Source organism: Vigna radiata, chromosome 3 (genome assembly GCF_000741045.1).
Source record: "Vigna radiata var. radiata cultivar VC1973A chromosome 3, Vradiata_ver6, whole genome shotgun sequence".
NCBI lineage: Eukaryota > Viridiplantae > Streptophyta > Magnoliopsida > Fabales > Fabaceae > Vigna > Vigna radiata.
In genome coordinates this window covers 5,384,668-5,405,196 of record NC_028353.1, presented here as the reverse complement: position 1 = coordinate 5,405,196, position 20,529 = coordinate 5,384,668, and the positions used below count along the sequence as shown (strand labels likewise).

Genomic DNA, 20,529 nt, shown 5'->3' with positions numbered 1-20,529 from the left:
TTCAGTTTATATTGTAGTTTAGTTAAAATTAGTGTAGTTTACAATTTAGTTAATAGTTCAGTTAGTGTAATTTACAATTTAGTTAATAGTTTAGTTCAGTTAATAGTTCAGTTAGTGCAGTTTACAGTTCAGTTAATAGTTCAGTTCAGTTCATACGTACTAAATGATGAATCTTGATAAAGTATTTTTTTTTTCTTAAATTATCATGAGCCTGTACACCAATTCGAGGAACTGTCTTTTCAACTCTTGAATGGAATGTCTTGAAAAATGATCCAGAAGCAGCAAGAAACATGTTTATTTTTATTTTATATTTAACTTTCTTCTAACTAAAAGTTGTGTAGACAGGGTTGCTGTTAAAGAGATGCAATCCATAGGTAATGTCATATTTTTACATCCCAAAAAATAAGAAGAGTTCTGATTAATTCCTTGTGCATGCAGGTAGTAAAGAAATCCTTGTGAGCGTAACACGGAGTGGAAGCGATACTCCTGTACTTCCATATCCACCTGCTTTGGCATTATTTAGAAAATTAGGGTTTGAGGTACTTAATGCTTATATTTTTAAGCTTTAAATATTAATAATGAATCTTGTACATTTTTAATAATACATTTTCACTTTTGTATACAGCCACATCCAGATGGAAACTTGAACCAGAATAGACTGATACACTTGTTTTCGTTGCATCTGTAAAGGAGCTTTGCTACTTCTTATCAAAGACTTGCATGGCTTCAGTTTAAATAACTATGTATAGCAACTTTTTTTCACCACTTCAGTTTGAATAACGATGTATATCAAACCCTTGAGTAAGTGGAGAATGTTTCACTTCTTTCCTTACATTTGTAAAGGAGCTTTGTTACTTCTTACTGAATGAAGAGAATAATTACTTTTTTACGCTAAATTATTTAATTATAATTGATAGTTATAACTTAATTGATAAACATGAATGCTTTAATTATCACATCGATGCATATTTATATCTTTTCAATATTATATAAAAAATTATTTTTTTAAATTGTTTTTTATTTAAAAAGTGAGTTAACATGTGAACTTCTTACTCAACGGATTGCTATACTAATTGAAATATACTGACAATGTCAACTCTTCATCGTATTACCGTTCAGTTTGCTATACATCAAACTTGAAAATTACAAATTATTTTATTTAAACTAATTAATATATACATTTTAATCTTAAAAAATTTATACATTTTAAAATATAAAATTATAAACTAACTTGTAGTTACGACTAAATAGATAACGGAACAAAATAACCATAGTCTCACTCACACAAAAATTAAAGTACAAAACTCAATTAAAAAACCACAAAATTAATAAAAATTAAACAAACATACCCAAATTTATTAACAACTTAAGACTTAATTAAGTATTGTAAATATATATCTTTTATATAATTTTACTACAATAACCTCTGATACTTTTAATAAATATACAACATTTATTTTCACACGTTCATTAATTATTAAGGTAATTTTTGTGAGACCAAATTAAAACACTAATATTTGCTTTTTATCAAACCTCGCATTTTTTTTAAATTAAGTAAAAGATAATATTAATTACTTTTTGGTAATTTATATTCGTGCTCTTTTATTTATTTATTTATTCTTATTTAGCTTAAGAGGAACTTTACTTGTCATTTCCAAAAAAAAAAATGGTGAAAAGAAATGATAAATAGATTGTATAAATAAAAGAAAAAATGTAGTGGGGTTTTGATTTTGATAACAGCTTCAAGCAATGCCTATGAGTTGAAGAAGCCATATATACATATGCACGCCATAGCCATAACATTAATCGTCATGCTACGTTTCACATCAAACTCCAATCACTCTTTCTTCTTTCTCTTTCTCTTTTCGGCTTCTGCAGCAACACTCAGGTTCTTTTTCTTCTTTCTTTAAAATCTTATACTGCTATTATTTTCATCATATGTCAATTCAAGATTCTTACTCTTTTCATATTGCCTTGAAGATGTTGCCCAGGAGCGGTACGAGGAGGTGTTGGTGGTGCCGCCATGGACGGCCAGGAGATCAACGGCCGAAGGTGTAAGTCCGAGGAATGGGACTCTGGTGCTTGCTAAGGAGAGAACTCGCCGGCAAGATTGGTTTAACGGTTTTAACCTTTACAAAGGTGGCTGGAATATCAGCAACGCGTATTATATAACGGTTATCTCTTCTTCTTGCACTGCAATTACTACATTCCACCATTGATAACTCTAACCAGGCTCTCCAATTACTTTCATCTTGACTGGTGTTTACGTCACGCGCTTTCGCCACGTGTTTTCATGCTTCTCTACTCAATGACGCGTTCAAGCTCCTATTTCAAGTTTTTCAATTTTAATTAGTGCTATGTTGTGATTATTTTGGATTACCTATAATTTCCACTTAGTCAAAAGGTGTGAAAATTTTGAGTAGTTGATTATGGAATTTTTTCTTGGAACATGTAGAATTAAAATGTAATCATATTTTTTTGTACAATTTTCTTATTAAGATTGGAATTTCTAATGAGAACTTGATTTTAAAGTTGAGCTTTATTTCACTTAGTTATATAAGTGATCCTTCATTTTGATTGAGAAGTACATCTAAGATTTGTCTTTTCTTTCTTTCTTGAGATACAAATACTATCTCAGTTTCAAAATAATTGCCATTTTAATCATTAAAAAGCTTCAAATTGATAAAGCACATTTAATTGTTTACGCTTAGAGGTGGATGCGCTCAGTTGTACTATGGTCAGGGGAAGATTGATGGAATCACTTCCATCAATCTTTACTATTTTGAAAAAATCAAAATAGTATTTTGAAAAAATCTTTACTATTTTAATATCAATTTTTACTATTTTGAAAAAATCAAAATCTTTACTATTTTAATATCAATTTTTACTATTTTGAAAAAATCATATCATAATTATACAACTTTTCTTTTCCTATTTTTCTTATCTGAATTACTCGTTTCAGTTTTTCTCACAAACTTTTACATCAGAAATACTAATTTGATTTGAACCAATTCATACAATTTAAATAGATTCATTGAATTAACCCTTAACAACGTGTTTGATACGGAACAACATTGATCTTGCTTTATGAGTACAATTATTGAACGTGTTTCTGGTGTACGTGAATTGCCTTTTTACTGCCTCTGAAAACTATTACCAATCACGGTATTTTATTTTAATAAATAAATTTAATTTTTATATTAATTTTAAGTCTAAATATATTGCATAAAATATATGTATCGCTATTTTTTTTAACTTTATTCGTTATATTTATAACAATACACAATCTATATCGATATAGTAAATATCTCATGGAGTATATTGTTTTAATTTATAGTACTACATGATAGGATACCTTCATCTTTAATTATAATTTAGTTATAACAATACAATATAATTAGATTTTAGTAAAATAATTTATCACTTTCTTTTTAATAACTATCATTTTCTATATAAGTTTTATGCTATAATTTTATTCATTAATAAAGATAAAAAAAAATGAGTTTGGTGCACAAAGATAATTCTATTTACATATAAATTCTATATAAGTGCATAGTTTTATATGAAAAAATATATACATATCCTTTCATATTAATTCTCACTAAATAGGTTTTAATGTCCATTACTATATCACCGTCCTATTCGTTTATCATCACCTCAAAACGAAATTAATAATTCAATTATCATTTCTTATATTCTATTTTGGACTTGTAAATGATCACTTGAAAGAAAAATATTATTTAACACATTTAAAATTTTTAAATTTATTTGATATTATTTTTATTTATTTTTATTCTCTTCTTTTTAAAAAGTATAAAAATTTACATTTTTATAAATATTTTATTTTTATATTATGTATTAAATGAATATAAAAATTAAATACATGAAGAAAATTACATCTCCCCTTCAGCTAATTTGCATTCATCTAGCTGCTGTTAATGTGAAGAAATTCAATAAATTTGCGAAAATTCTAGAAATTATAAAGAAATGGTACCACTGAAAGAAAAACAAACAATTGCCCAAAAAGTTGTATTGATTTTCAAAACTTAAAGGATAAATTTGGAAGAAGTTAAGAATACAAATCATAGATAATTAAGTGCAAAAGTACGAGGTTGCTCCTTTTATTAGAAATCAGTATGCTGGTATCATACTTTTTGTTTGATCTTTTGCGCTATATCTTCGATAAGCAAGGTGGCATTAGAATAAGAGGATCCTCCTTTCTCTACAGCTCTTTTAGCCATTTCTGCAAGCTCTCTCACCCTTTTTCTTCTTTCTTCATTTTCGGTTGTCTCATCCATTAACTTTACGATTGCCTTTTCAACATCTTCTTTCTTCACCAACACTCCAATTTTTTCTTCTTCTCCCCATGTAACAGGACGATCCACTCCAACCTTAACTCCAACTTTTAATACATCCACGGCAAGACTTTCATTCAAAAACTGGTCTCCAAAAAGTGGCCACGTAGCCATTGGAACACCAGCACATATTGCTTCTAAGGTAGAGTTCCAACCACAGTGTGTTATGAACCCTCCAATTGCAGGGTGTGATAGTATTAATAATTGAGGTGCCCAACCCCGAATTAGAAGGCTTCTAGAACTTGTTCTTTCCTCAAATCCATTCTCCTCGATCCACTTTTCCAATTCTAATGATTCTGAATAACTTCGTTCCCTGATAACCCAAATGAAGGGTCTTTCTGATGCTTCCAAGGCCAAACCGAGCTCTATCAACTGTGGTGCTGTTAGATTACATAGGCTTCCAAAGCATGCATAGATTACAGTTTCTGGCTTTTGACGATCAAGCCAGCACCTCAGTTGGCACTCCTCAATTGAGGCAATTCGACCTCTTTGAGCCTTATCCAAGTGATCCTTGTTGCTAAATGATAGTGGTCCCAAACACCACAGTTTATTGTTTCTTATCTTCTTGTATCCCTCTGCATATGCTGGCTCCAACTCTTCAAAAGAATTCATGATCATCCCATATGCTTCCATTTCAGCTTCAAACAAATTATTAGTAACCAGTCTCATGCCTTCAGTCATTGCCATTCCTGTCTTAGCTATGTTCATTTCAATTTTGTCAGGTATACCAGGCACAACAAAGTACTCCGATTCGGTAGTTACGCTCTCCATAACATTATGGATGCGTATGTTAGACATGCTAAAGAGATAGAAGCAACTTACTCCCACAAACGAAATCCTGGGAATTTTGAACTTTTTAGCAATGTGGTTTGTATATGGTAAGCACATATCGGAGATGATGCAGCTTGGTGCAGGTGTTAACTCTTCAAACAGTTTTTCAGCTGGCTGTCGAAGAAAGTTCGTTGCATTGAAGAAATCAGCGGCCATGCCCAGTGTAGGTATCGTATCGAGATTCTCGCATCCATCTGGTACTCCAGCTTCTTTGCATGGGAACTGAAGTTGAACTAATCTGATTTGAAACCCAGATTCAGCATAACGATCAAAGATCGATGTGAAACGAGCTGCATTATTGGGTGTTGTGACTACAGTGACAATAACATTGCGTCGCACCAATATTTTTGCAATGTCCATCATGGGGATCATATGGCCTTGAGCCATCAATGGAAACAAGACGAAGTGGAGTTGCTGTTCTTGGGGAGCCATTCTTGTTGTGGAATGGTATGGTGCAATGGATTCACTTCAACTATTGCTTATTTATTTATAAAGGAGTCATGCATCGCTCTGTTGATGTAATTACGTAAATACACCTTGGATTATGAGACAATATGCATTGCAAATTGCGTTACGTTTTGGCTGTCTTGGATTTGCATCTTCTGCTGAAACAAATGCATTAAGTTGGAAAGTTTTGTTGCTACGTTGTGCATAGTATGTTTTTATCATGATGTCGGATTCCTTTGTCCATATATGGATCCCAAGCCGGCCATGATAGGCTTGGTTGGTGAGAGAATAATGTCCATTTTGATGAGTGATATAATTAATGCATGTGTGCTTTCACCAAGATTTACATTAGTAATAATACCAGTTCATTGCTTTATTATTCAATTATTACATTCAAATTCACTTATGTCATCTTATCTCTTACCTTTTAAAAATGGAGATTAAAATTCATGTAAATAACTATGTTGCATTATGAGACAGTGCATTGGAGATTTCCTAGCCTTTTGTCCTTTAGGTTTTGATAAAATATACGAAATTGGAAAGTGTTATCACATAACAGTACTTTTGTATTGCAAGCCGGCATGAGAGTCGTTATTATGGTAAGAATAAGATTAGGTAAATGTTGATAGGATAATGAAGTTTACTTTTTAAATTTTGTAGTGCATCCTAAATTGATATTTTTAATCAATATACCTTATATAATGAGTATAGTAATTTTAATTATTAATTATTTATATTTTTAATCAATATCACTTATCCAATAAATATATATTATTTTTTATTGATAAGGTGAATACTAATGTTATATATTTAACTTTAGGATATTAAGCATATTTGGATATTTTAAAATGTTTAAGTAATAAAAATAAAATTAATACTCAAAAACTATAAATTATTAAATAATTATTTGCAATTTAATTTATATATGTATATTTTTATTTAAATTTATAAAATTGAAATCATTTTAAGAAGATTAATTTTATAAACGTGTATTTTAGGGTTTAACTTATTTAAATTTTTATTTGCCGAAATCAGGTAATTTAATTTGAATCATATTTTTATATTAAGTTTTTATACGACTGTAAGTTTTAAAAATTGATTTTAAATTATAAAATAAAAAAAATATTTGTTCATAATTATTGATATTTATAGATTTTTTAAGAAAAATATTTGATTAATAATAATAATAATAATAATAATAATAATAATAATAAGATGAGTAATAAGATAAAATATGTATCCGCAACCTGTCCGTTTACATCTATATGTTAATGTCATGCCAAATAGATAAAGATTTATACAAAACCATCTTCTTACTAGATTTTAAAAATTTGACTTTAATTAAAACAATGAAAGTCATCTGACTTAAGTAAAAATCTTAAGTTAATTTTAGAAGATTAAGTTTTATTGGACGGATGTGGTTCGGTTTTTAATTATATTTTTTCTCTCTTCATCTATAAATCTTTTGTTTAGTTGATTTTCATTCGGTTCATAGTCAATAGAATGGTACCTACAAGAGATATTTCAATGTCAGAATAAATTTACTCACTTTGATAAATACAACAATCAATAATTACAACTACTTCACATGGACTCTCTGTTTATACAGTTGAATATAATGAAAAACTATTATGTATAAGATTAACCTCCTTGTGTTGAATATAAAAATAAGGTCTTTTATTTATAATAGAATAAATATGAGCTAAGTCTAAAATACAAATAAGAAATAATATCAATTTGTTACTAATATAATCCATAAAGACTCAGTGAAGATATATGTTTTAATACTCAAGTGACACTAAATTGCTAATAATCTAGGAGACAATAAGACAAAATACCAACTCAGAAGACCCTCCGTAAGTAACAAATCTGGAAGGTTGCTCCATGTAAATTTTGTTTTACAAATCGCCCTTAGAAAATGCCACTAGTAGATAAAAAGGTAAGTGTTGGAGAACCACGATGACTATAAGAAACTAACAAAAACCATCTAAAATTTTGTCTGTCACATGGTTGCATTCTTCGCACGCAATGATTTTAACTCTTCCTTATATCTGCTCTGCAGTTCATTCATCCAGTTTTATAAGTTCTCATTGTCTCTCTTTAGTCAAATTGGTTATCCAAAAGCTTATTTCAACACAAAGTTATGCATTATAATTTTTTTGTGTGGTCAGGTCACCATGTAATTTATAAATGCTTGATCTCATGGAGAGTGTCGAAAAGTAATAACTCCAAAATGGTTCGATTCTCAACTTATACTAATTTTGCCTTTAAAATTTTTCATATTTTACGTGAAGACAATAAATTTGTTAATGTCTCGGTAATATTTGAATTAAGAATAGAGAAAATTTACTTAGTTTAATGCTTTTACTTTTGTTATTAGTTTAAATTTTGAATAAATATTAATTCTAAAACTAAGACATGTTTATTTGTTTTTTTAAAGTCTATTGTCTTATTATAAAATTGATTTGTTTCCCATATTTCTATAATGAACTTTTCTATTTTTATGTATTTTTTATACAATAATATATTATTGTTAACTTTTCGGTGTCACTTTAATTGGAATGTCTTAATTCAAAGTGATGTTTGATATGAAAAAAAAAAAGAAGGTAAAATTATATATAAAAGAAACACTCTTCTTAAAAGAAGAAAAATACAAATAGAAGTTCTATCATTCTTACCAAACAAATTTGTGAAATGCAGACTTTGACTGTAAAGCAAATTTGGAAATTTTGTTCTTATCTTTTTGTTATTTTCTTTTACAAGCTGAGATGGTAACATGGCCATGTCCCATTTGTAGAAGACTGGAAAATGGAGTGGATTTCTTCCGATAACTCCTAAATCAACGCAAGTCAAAAAGTATGGGATGATTAGTTGGCTCTGTAGTTTATATTATTTTTTTAATAAAATATATATTTATAAATATAAAGTTAGATTTTATTTTGCGATTTATTTAATGTATCATTATTTTTCATAATTGTTCTAATAATTCATTAAATTAAATTTTTTATTTTTTACAAGATACTTAAATTTAGGATCATTAAACTTATAAAGAATTTTCTAAACTTTTTAAATTTATTTAGATAGATGCATACGTCGCCAAAACACAATTAGTCAATGAGAGTTAGACTTGATTAATCTATAAATCTTATTTGGGTCAGATCCTTACAATCTAATTTTTGACAAAGGGTGCAAAACAGTAAAATGAGAAGAATCTAATCGTATACCACCGCCTGCACAAGTGATATTTTTAAGTATTTTATATTTTAGAATATTAAATTAATGTAACTTAAAAATAGAAGAAAAAAAAAAGTTCGTGGACACGTGGACTCAACAAGGAAAACCGCTGATAGTTTAGGAATAAAAAGATATTTGTTTAAGTGATGATTGGTTAACTAGTGTGTAGAAAATTCATTGAGAAAATTGATCTAGTCAATGTTCCGTGTCAAAATTATTTCTCTAACATATTTTTGTAATCTATATAAAAGATTTGTTTTGTTAACCAAACTTTATTATATAATAAAAATTAAATTAAAAAATTTATGTAAATAATTATAATTTTTTTATTATGAATAAATGAATAGAAAATTAAAAAAATAGTGTCCTTTCTTTTAAATGGAATTGGAAATTATGATAGTTTGTTTAAAAGAAAAAAAACTATCATATTAAAATTGGTTAGAATTTAAATTTGGATATGTTTTGGTATAAAGATTAATGTGAGTGAAAATTATTTCAATAGATAAAAAGTAAAAGATTATCAAAATGCATAAAAATAATAAAAAATAACTTTTATTAATAATGTAAATATTTGTAAAAATTATTATAAGAATAGAAGAATCAAAATTAATTATGAAAATAATTTTGTATTCAAATAAAGTGGAATAATTATGAATAAATTTAATGAATTAAGAATATAATATTTATAAAAAATATTACAAAAAAGTAAAGAATTCAAAATTAATTATGAAAATAAAATAAGTTTTATTTAAATAAAGTGAAATAAATTTGATTGTAAAATAGATCGGTTATACATATATATATATAAATATGATTGCAAAAAGAGGCTTATTTTTAGGAATGGCAAAAATATATCTATTTACAGATTTTTGCGAATAAAATCTGAGATAATAGGTACTTATGAATATTTAAAAAAGCACCTTCAATCAATTAAAGATATTTTTAAAAAAATATAAAAAATGGAGATATGCACGTAGAGTCTTGTGCTTTCTCATCAAACTCATTCTTTGAATGATATAGAAATTGGAAAATCACATATTACTTATGTTATTCTTAAATATAGTTGTGACCTTTAAATTCTGTTTTCAAATTTATCTTCGTATCTACGTATAGTTGTAACATTTACTTTGTTTTCAAATTTATCTTCTTCAAAATTCTATCATTTGAAGACTGAAACTTAATTTGTTTTTTTTTTAAGATTATTATCATTCAAATAATTATTTCAAGACTTAATTATAGTTTGGTTTTTTTCTATTATCTTCATTTCTTACGATTTAATTTAAATCTCATTTAAAAAATTATTAAAATAATTTTTTTAAAATATTGGTGGATATCTGGAGGTCTTTTTTTTAAGGGTATTTGGAGGTCTTTTTTTTATGGGTATCAAACTGATAGCGAAATAAGTAACAAGTTTGATTTTTTTTTTTTTATGTAAATCAGATAACTATAGTCACGAAGACTTGACCCATTAGCATTCCGTATGTATTTCTGCTATGATCATGAGTTGTAATAGAGATTCAGTCAACACAAAGGGATACTAAATTTATAACATTTGAATAGCAATAACAGATTATAACCAACAGAAAGAATTGTCTAAAAACATCATATATATATATATATATATATATATATATNTATATATATATATATATATATATATATATATATATATATATAATATTGGAGCACTGACCATTATCAAAATTATCCAGTGAAAAGTTTGTTTGTTTATAAGTGTAATTCATATGTCAGCAATCAATCAACGGTGAAAATCTTTTCAAAATATATATTATATGTTAATCGATATTGCTGTCCAGGTTATTGAAAGTAGGTTAAATTAACTAGTAAGTACTGAACACAATATCTAATTGAATTCTTAATAATGTAAACTACTTCTAGAGATTTTATTCAAATATTACAAGAAAAAAATTAAACGATTTAATTATTATTATTTTTAATTTGGGGAAGTAACAGTTTCTCCAAACAATTTAGGGTTTTGATAACTATGTTTACCTTACAAATATTAATTAAAAATATATCAAAACTTTATCGATAAGATCCATAAAAATATTCATCTTAATAAATAATAAAATAATTTTCTTTTTTATTATTACTAGTAATGAATTTTTTTATGGGTAAAATATATAAAAGAAAAATAGTAAGTTAAATAAAAAAAATAGTGATAGCTCGTATTCAAGGCATTAAATTAAAATTTTGATATATGATAAAAAAAATATATTATTTTTTAGTGATCGTATTATTAATATAGGGTCTATGATTAGAGGAATTAATTTTAGATTTTTGAGTAATTAGATTAACATTGTATTTTTGTTTTTAAGTTACTTTGATAAAACTTTTATTTCTATTTCGTTTACTATTAGATTGATTTAAAATTTTGATATTTAGTTAATAAGACATTATGATTCATCTTGACTGTTCAAATTTTTAATTGAATATATGTTCTTAGAGGAAGTAATTTTTTATTTTAAGTAGAGTTGAAAACCACTTGAATTTCTCTTCTTAAGTTATCTCAATAAGACCTCAATTTCTACTTAGTTAACCGTTAAATTAATATGAAGTTTGAATATATAGTTCATAAGACATATTGATTCATGTTGACTGCTCGGATTTGTAATTAGAGGTCTATATTCAGATAAATTAGTTTCGTGTTTCTTTGGAAACTTAATACCACCTTAATTCTGTTTTTGGATCGTCTAGGCAAAAATTAAGATTTCCTTCGCTAACCGTTGATTGAACTGAAAATTTTACTGTTAATTCCAAACATGTTTTTTGGTCATATCTTTAATTAAAAGTCTGTAGTTAGAACAATCTTCCCACATAATATTTCAATTGTTTAAGTTGTTAATAATATTTGATCATATTAGATGAAATTTGGATAATTGTATTATTGATTTGTATGTATATATAGTTGTATTATTAACTTGAACATTATTCTATGTTAATATTAGAATATGAATTTGGATTAAATATGTATTTTATGATGAATGAACTCATAAATATACACATGATATTAAATTGGCTAAGTATTAATATTTCAAACATGACAGTGCTTAAAAATAAATGGTTATAATTGAAACTAAATACCCTTATAATGAAATAATATTTTTAAATAAAAAATTTAACTTCAATTTTACTTATAATTGAAACCATATTCACATTATTTTTTAGTATTTATATATAGTTTAATGTTTCAGTTCTTAAATAACTTTAAAAAAAACACAAACATTTATGCAATGTTGATAACTAAAGCTAAAATTTCACACTTTTTTTTTATCCCACGTGAATATATAGAACTGAAATCTAATATTTAAAATAACTATTATCATACTGCACTGTAATGCACTGTAATGTATTACAAAACTATTTATTATTGTTGCATTTAATGTTATTAGTGTAGCATTAGTTTATACAAATATATAAATAACTTTTTTCTTGGTTATAAAGTTTTTTTATTTAATTAATATTTTATGAAATTAGTTTTAGTAACATGTTTTCCTAAAGAAAAATTAATGGATACGTATGTATTATACATATATTATAATTTATTGTCTTCTTGAAAAAAAAAAAATATATATATATATATATATAAAGGAAAAATTTATTGAAATACATATATAAGGAAATATACGAAGTAAAAGTATAATTTATATAGTGTATGTATAACTTTCCCCCCTTATAATATATATATTCCGTAAATAAAATCTTCTGACTATTATATGATTGACTAAGAAAACATTTAACGCGCAGTATACATGCACTTTAAAGTAAAGGAATAATTACGTTTTGTGACATTATTTATTTATCTTATTTAGCTTTAAATTAATTGTTTAAATTGGTACGTTAATTTCAAATTAAGACAGTTTAGTTCCTTATAAGTTTTAAGAGTTAATACAATTTAATACTCTGTCTAAATTGAAATAGTGTTGTTAAGTCCTGAATAATATGTTACTGAAAAATTATTGAATAGTAATAGTTTTTTAGTGAGGATCTAAACCTATCACAGTTAATTAACATAATCAAATCGAAATTAAACAAAATCACAAGACAAAAATATAACTAATACCTAAAGTGATAATGAATCACATGCAGACATAGATTCAGGGAAAGTAACACAATAAGACAGACAATAAGAGCGCATGGACCTATACAGGTTGTCATTTGATAAAGACAAATCAAAGGACCATCATCTCAGTCACTACGTATTTTACTCCCATTTTTGCAATCTATTTGTTATTTATATATTTAAATTAAATAACTTAATTCAATATAATATTATTATCCATTGTTTTTTAGATATCAAAATTACTCTCTCCCCATAAATCAAATAAATTAAACTGCTTCTCTCTATTATAACCATATGGGTTATATGAACCTAAAACTGAAAGGAATACGTCAACATGTGAATCGAGAAACTTCATACGAGTGTCAAATTTGCATCCTCTGTGGTATTTGTTTGTTGCACAATGTCTTGGATAAGTAAAGTGACATCAAGATGAGAAGAACCTCCTTCTTCAACAGCTCTCTTTCCCATTTCGCTCAATTTCCATACCCTTTCTCTTCTCTCTTTCCTTTCTTCTCCATCTTCATCCATCACCATGCATATTGCCCTCTTAATATCTTCCTTCTTCACCATCACACCTCTCTTCTCTTCATCTCCCCACTTCAATGGAACCTCTGCCCCAACGCTCACTCCAATCTTCAACACATCAGTAACAAGCTTCTCGTTTAAAAATTGATCACCAAACAGAGGCCATGTAACAAGTGGCACTCCAGCAATTATCCCTTCAAGTGTTGAATTCCAACCGCAGTGTGTTAAGAATCCACCAATGGAAGAGTGTGATAATAACATTACTTGTGGTGCCCAACCTCGAATTATAAGGCCTCTCCCTTTTGTTCTTTCCTCAAACCCTTCTTCAGAGAACCACTTTTCCAGTTCTTGCAACTGCCGTCCCTCCCTAATAACCCATACGAATGNCCTTTTTGTATCTTCCAAGGCCAAGGCCAACTCCACAAGCTGTGAAGGAATCAAGTTGCATATGCTTCCAAAACAAACATAGACCACAGACTTTGGTTGCTGAACATCTAGCCACTTCAAGCAATGGTTCTCATCAATTGAGGCCTGCTTACCTCTTTGAGCTTTGTCCAAACCATCATTGTTACATAATGAAACTGGACCAATGAACCACGCCTTATTATTTTTAACCTTCTTGAAATCCCTCACATACGCCTTCTCCAACTCTTCAAAAGTATTTACGATAACCCCATAAGACTTCTTTTCAGCATCACGCACCTGGTCTTTAAAGTCATTCAAATCATTGGCAAGTGATCCTGGTAACTGCTCTTTGGTCACTTGAATCTTGTCGGGTATGCCGGGAATAGTGAAGTATTTGGATTCTGAGGTGATGCTTCTACAAAAATCTGAAGTATGGATCACGTACCGGCAGTGGAGGCAAAAACAAGAAAACCCGTGAAAAGAAATCCTTGGAATGTGATACTTTTCAGCTAATTGAAGGGTCCAAGCGATGCAGAAGTCAGAGATTATGCAACTTGGTTTAGGGGTAAGTGTCTGAAAGAACTCCTCTGATGGCTTTTGGAGCATGTGGATGACTTGAAAAATTTTGGACATATCATTGGATGAGACCATGTCCAAATTCTCACACCCTTCGGGTAGCCCTGCTTCTTTTGATGGAAAATTTAGCTGTACTAAACGGATTTTGAGGCCTGATGAAACAGCTCGAGATATGACAGAATTGAAACGTGATGCATTTTTTGGGGTTGTGAATACGGTGACAATCACACCACGCTGTGCCAATATTCTTGCAATGTCCATCATGGGGATCATGTGACCTTGAGCCATCATGGGGAATAATACAAAGTGAGGATTGCTTGTTTGGAGAACCATGGCTACCAAGAGGCAAATGAAAAACGGTTCTCTTGGTTTTGTGGTTTTCCCTCTGCAGTGTCGTTATCCTTTATAAGAGCGATTGAAGACTACAAAATTATCATTAGAAGGTTATGACGTAATAGCTTACGTAATTCTAGTCGGATGATTTAAAATAACTCTGTCTGATGGATTTATTTTTCTGACATAGCAGATATCCCTTTTACATTTACCAAGATAGCGTACTATGCATTTTTATTTATATGAATAGCAAACTTTTTTTGTTCGGTTTCTCATAAACCGAATTTCGAATTATACGTTTTTTTTTTTCATAATGTTAGGTATGAATTTAGTTTTTGGAAAAGTAAATTCAAAATTATTTTTTTAATAATTTTAGGTAATTTTTATATTTGAATATTATTTTTAAGACTTTTATTTTTTAAACATTTATATAAAAGCACTTAAATAAGTTGATTCTTGTTTTTTTTCTGCTGGATGAACAACTTTTTTAATTTTTTTTTTTTGACTTTTGCTGCTTCTTTTGTTTTTAACTTTCTCGACCGAACTTCAAATGAGTTGATTCTTGTTTTGTTGGAATCTAGACTCAGAGAGCTTTCAAATGGCTACTAACTCATAATTTTTAGACCGTCGTACTCGCCGCAGCTAACTCATAATTTTTAGACCGTCGTACTCGCTGCAGTTAATTTCCAAAAAAAACGTTTTTCTAAGCTTCCTAAATAAATTATTGTTTCATATTTCTTATTTTAGATGAGTGAGTGAGTTTAATGATCATGGGTGGTGTTTAGTGTACCAATGAACACATTAGGCCATTGAATCATTAAGAAGAAAGGTCATTTAGATGTTTTTATATATATACTTAAAAAATAAAAGTCTTAAAAAAAGTATTCAAATATAAAATTCTAACTTAAGATTACTAAAAAAAATAATTTAGAATTCGATATTCCAGAAACTGAATTCTAACTTAACATTATAAAAAAAATCAGAATTTGGTTTTTCAAAAACCGAATTCTAACATAATAAAAAAGTGTGCTATTCATGTAAATAAAATGTACATTATGCTATCTTAGTAAATGTAAATAAAATGCACATTATGCTACGTCAGAAAAAAAAAATCTTGTCTCATGAGGCATGAGATTTGTGTCTTGTGTACGAGCTGACTTTTTTTTATTTAAGACATTATTATTATGAATGTAAAGTTTATGTTTTTTCCACAACTTTTGAAAATACTTCATTCATTCGTATTTTATCAAGAAAAGACACAATGAAAAGAAACTATAAGTGTAGCTGTATCCTAACTAATCACAACTTTTTTTCTTTGACAATCTATATGTTACATCATATTTTATTACTCAATGAAATTAATTGACGTAATTTAATAATTAAAAGAAAATAATTTATAGGTAGAATAAGGGTAGTAAAATGAGGAATTGAAATAGGAATTCAATGTCAATAAAAAAAAACACTGGAATATAATTTAATAAACAAAAAGTAGACTAAATTTAAAAAACAAACAGTGTACAACTAAATTTAAAATTACTTAGTGGATATGTATTTCTTTAATTTGAATAAAATATTTATAGTGAACTAACTTAACTTAATACGGAAATAATTTGACTAAAAATAAGGATATGTATGAGGTTGGTGACAAAGTGGATTATAGTCCACCACTTGTATGTCACTTTACCAAAATTTGCAAGTCAAAAGTTGGACTTTTCAACTCATCAACTCGATTTACCTCACCTAATAATTCAAAATGGTGCATCGAAATGATAAAAATCAGACATTTTCTTAATTAAAAATAAAAATAAAAAGAATGTAAAAAATATTTTCTTTTATATAAACTTACTTTAAATATGTATTATTATTATAACTTAAATCATTAATATTTATATTTAAGTCTGATTATTAGTTATAATAAAATAATTTAATATATAAATATAATAATTTTTTTATCAGATTGAAAAAGTTAATTAAATAATTAAAAACTTCAAACATATTTATAGATTGACAGATTGAGATTATAATTTTTATATTTTGTATATCTAACTATTTGTCTTAATTATGATTTATTTTTTATTTTGTTTAAAGACTCAACAATAAATGTAATCAACATGTATAATTACCGTATCTATAGATTTTAGAATGAGTGTTTAGATTAACTTTGACTTAATTATGATCTAGCTGATAATAATTTTGTTTTGGTTTAAATTAAAAATTTTGTTGTTTAAGTTGGATGTATGTTGTTTCATTGACCAATTGATTCGATATTCTTAACTAACGAGACCCTACAATCCTAAGTTGACCATACCATAATGTATAAAAAAAATTTAAAAATATTTTGTTTTCTTAAAATAAGTTTCCAACCCGTGTTTTAAGAGATTATTTTCAACTGATTTTTATAAGAAAGACTAGCTTCAACCATCTTATTTTTAACATATCAATTGTGGGACAGACAAGACGAGCCAAACTGGTGGTTTTGTCACTACGATTTGTTTGTGAAAGCAACATTTTGATTTATTTTATATGAAAATAGTTACATTGACCTAGTTTGATATTAATATCCTGCGAGATGAAGAAAAATAAGTAGAAAACAAAGTAATTAAAAAATATGGGTAAAAGGTAATGTAATTTTATTTATTATTTTAAATATTATTATAATAATAAAATAAAACACACGCTCATATAGTTTATTATATATATATATATATATATATATATATATATATATATATATATATATATATATATATATATATATATAAAAGAATAAGAAAATGATATTTTAATATCATTTTTTGACACCATTTTGACACTGCATACATGTCAAAATGTGATTGGACGATTTTAAATTAAAAATGTTGAGATAGATATATATTTGAAAAAGAAAAATCAAAATTTATTTTTTTAATTTGAAATCGTCCAACTACATTTTGATATGTGTGCAGTGTCAAAATGGTGTCAAAAAATAATCTTAAAATGTCATTTTCCATAATAATATATTTGAAAAATGTGATGATAGACCGTTCAAAAGATACATAATTGGGGTGTTGTAAAATAGAAAACATGGAAAGTTGGTAAATTTTATTAAAGCCATCACGGACAACATTTGAAAGAAAAAATCTTAAAAGTGAAAAAGTGGTGTATGGCTAATGAAACTATGGCGTAACTCCGTTGTTTTTTTGCATGATATTCTGGATAAGAAAAGAGACGTTAGAATGAGAGGACCCCCCTTTCTCCACCGCTCTTTGAGCCATCTCACCTAATTCTCTAACCCTTTCTCTTCTTTCTTCACTTTCACTTGTCTCATTCATTATCTCTGCTATTGCCCTTTCAATCTCTTCTTTCTTCACTTCCACACCAACTTCCTCTTCCTTGCCCCATATCATCGGAGTTTCCACCCCAACCTTCACTCCAACTTTCAGAACCTTCACCACCAGACTTTCATTCAAGAACTGATCCGCAAACAGTGGCCACGTAATCATTGGAACACCAGCACATATGGCTTCTAAGATAGAGTTCCACCCACAGTGAGTTATGAACCCTCCAATAGCAGGGTGTGATAATATTAACAATTGCGGAGACCAGCCTCGAATCACAAGGCTTCTTGAACTTGTCCTTTCCTCAAATCCGTTTTCCTCAATCCACTTTTCCAATGGTTCTGAATGTTTTCCTTCCCTGATAACCCAAATGAAGGGTCTTTCTGATGCTTCCAAGGCCAAACCAAGCTCTATCAACTGCGGTGCTGTTAAATTGCACAGGCTTCCAAGACATGCATAGATTACACTCCCTGCCTTCTGACAATCAAGCCATTTCATATGTTCTGACTCATCAACTGAAGCCCTACCTCTTTGAGCCTTATCCAAGTGATCCTTGTTAATAAGAGACACAGGTCCTATGCACCATACTTTATCATCTTTCACCTTCTTGTATTCCCTTGCATATTCTGGCTCCAACTCTTCAAAAGAATTCATGATTACCCCATAAGTAGCCATTTCAGCACCCATAATATCTTCACGGAACTGTTCCCATGTTTCATTCAACGTTACTCCACTTTGTTCCATGGTCATCTCAATCTTGTCAGGGATACCAGGCAACACAAAGTACTCCGAGTCCGATGCTATGTTCTCCCTGACATTATTGACGAGTATAGTATGATGACACAGAAGACAAAAGCAACTTACCCCAACAAAGGAAATCCTTGGGATATTGAATTTTTTGGCGATATGGGATGTATATGGCAAACACATATCAGATATTATGCAGCTTGGTGGTGGCGAAAACTCTCCAAAGAGTTTTTCCGCCGGTTGATGCAGAAGGTTTGTTGCTTCGAAGAAAGTCCTGGCCGTGCCAAGTGAAGGTATCATATCGATATTCTCGCATCCTTCTGGCAGTCCAACTTCTTCACATGGGAATGGAAGTTGAGCTAATCTAATAGGAAGTCCAGACCCAACATAACGATCAAAGATTGGTGTGAAACGAGCTGCGTTACGCGGAGTGGTGACTACAGTCACAGTCACAGCGTGGTGAACCAATAGTTTGGCGATGTCCATCATGGGGATCATGTGGCCTTGGGCCATCAATGGAAACAGGACAAAGTGTGGCCCTTGTTCTTGGGAAGACATAGTTTTGCAGTGAAATGATTATGCACAATGCAAAGAATTCGCATTTGCTTGTCAATTTGTAATGGATCAGTGAATATTAATGTAAGCCATTACGCAAGCAAAAATGGAATAATGCCACACTCCCGAGTCAAGAATTCTGACCTTTTCGGCCGCATTCAAATCTATTGGCTAAATACATGAACTAGGATTATGTTTCTTTGTTTATTTCCTTTGTCTGTCCTTTCGTCCATCACACGATAGCTGTCAATGAGAGAGTCACCAAAAGGAATTAGAACAAGAATCATGGCTAATCACGTATCCATAGATAGTTGTGATATATATATATATATATATATATATATATATATATAATATTGGAGCACTGACCATTATCAAAATTATCCAGTGAAAAGTTTGTTTGTTTATAAGTGTAATTCATATGTCAGCAATCAATCAACGGTGAAAATCTTTTCAAAATATATATTATATGTTAATCGATATTGCTGTCCAGGTTATTGAAAGTAGGTTAAATTAACTAGTAAGTACTGAACACAATATCTAATTGAATTCTTAATAATGTAAACTACTTCTAGAGATTTTATTCAAATATTACAAGAAAAAAATTAAACGATTTAATTATTATTATTTTTAATTTGGGGAAGTAACAGTTTCTCCAAACAATTTAGGGTTTTGATAACTATGTTTACCTTACAAATATTAATTAAAAATATATCAAAACTTTATCGATAAGATCCATAAAAATATTCATCTTAATAAATAATAAAATAATTTTCTTTTTTATTATTACTAGTAATGAATTTTTTTATGGGTAAAATATATAAAAGAAAAATAGTAAGTTAAATAAAAAAAATAGTGATAGCTCGTATTCAAGGCATTAAATTAAAATTTTGATATATGATAAAAAAAATATATTATTTTTTAGTGATCGTATTATTAATATAGGGTCTATGATTAGAGGAATTAATTTTAGATTTTTGAGTAATTAGATTAACATTGTATTTTTGTTTTTAAGTTACTTTGATAAAACTTTTATTTCTATTTCGTTTACTATTAGATTGATTTAAAATTTTGATATTTAGTTAATAAGACATTATGATTCATCTTGACTGTTCAAATT

The 20,529-nt window shown here is 28.3% G+C and overlaps 3 protein-coding genes across 3 annotated transcripts; all 3 read right to left on the bottom strand.

Annotated features, from left to right (window-relative positions):
- Positions 1 to 4,092: 4,092 nt before the first annotated feature.
- Positions 4,093 to 5,618, bottom strand: LOC106756928 (UDP-glycosyltransferase 73C6-like). Its single transcript, XM_014639526.2, has one exon. The coding sequence runs from the start codon at positions 5,616 to 5,618 to the stop codon at positions 4,146 to 4,148; it is 1,473 nt and encodes a 490-aa protein (XP_014495012.1). The 3' UTR covers positions 4,093 to 4,145.
- A 7,392-nt stretch (positions 5,619 to 13,010) lies between these two features.
- LOC106756732 (UDP-glycosyltransferase 73C1-like) lies at positions 13,011 to 14,839 on the bottom strand. The gene has a single exon (XM_014639281.2). It carries the CDS (start codon positions 14,788 to 14,790, stop codon positions 13,303 to 13,305), a length of 1,488 nt encoding a protein of 495 aa, XP_014494767.1. The 5' UTR covers positions 14,791 to 14,839; the 3' UTR covers positions 13,011 to 13,302.
- Positions 14,840 to 17,803: 2,964 nt separating this feature from the next.
- On the bottom strand, positions 17,804 to 19,595 carry LOC106757988 (UDP-glycosyltransferase 73C6-like). Its single transcript, XM_014640865.2, has one exon. The coding sequence runs from the start codon at positions 19,410 to 19,412 to the stop codon at positions 17,946 to 17,948; it is 1,467 nt and encodes a 488-aa protein (XP_014496351.1). The 5' UTR covers positions 19,413 to 19,595; the 3' UTR covers positions 17,804 to 17,945.
- Positions 19,596 to 20,529: the final 934 nt, after the last annotated feature.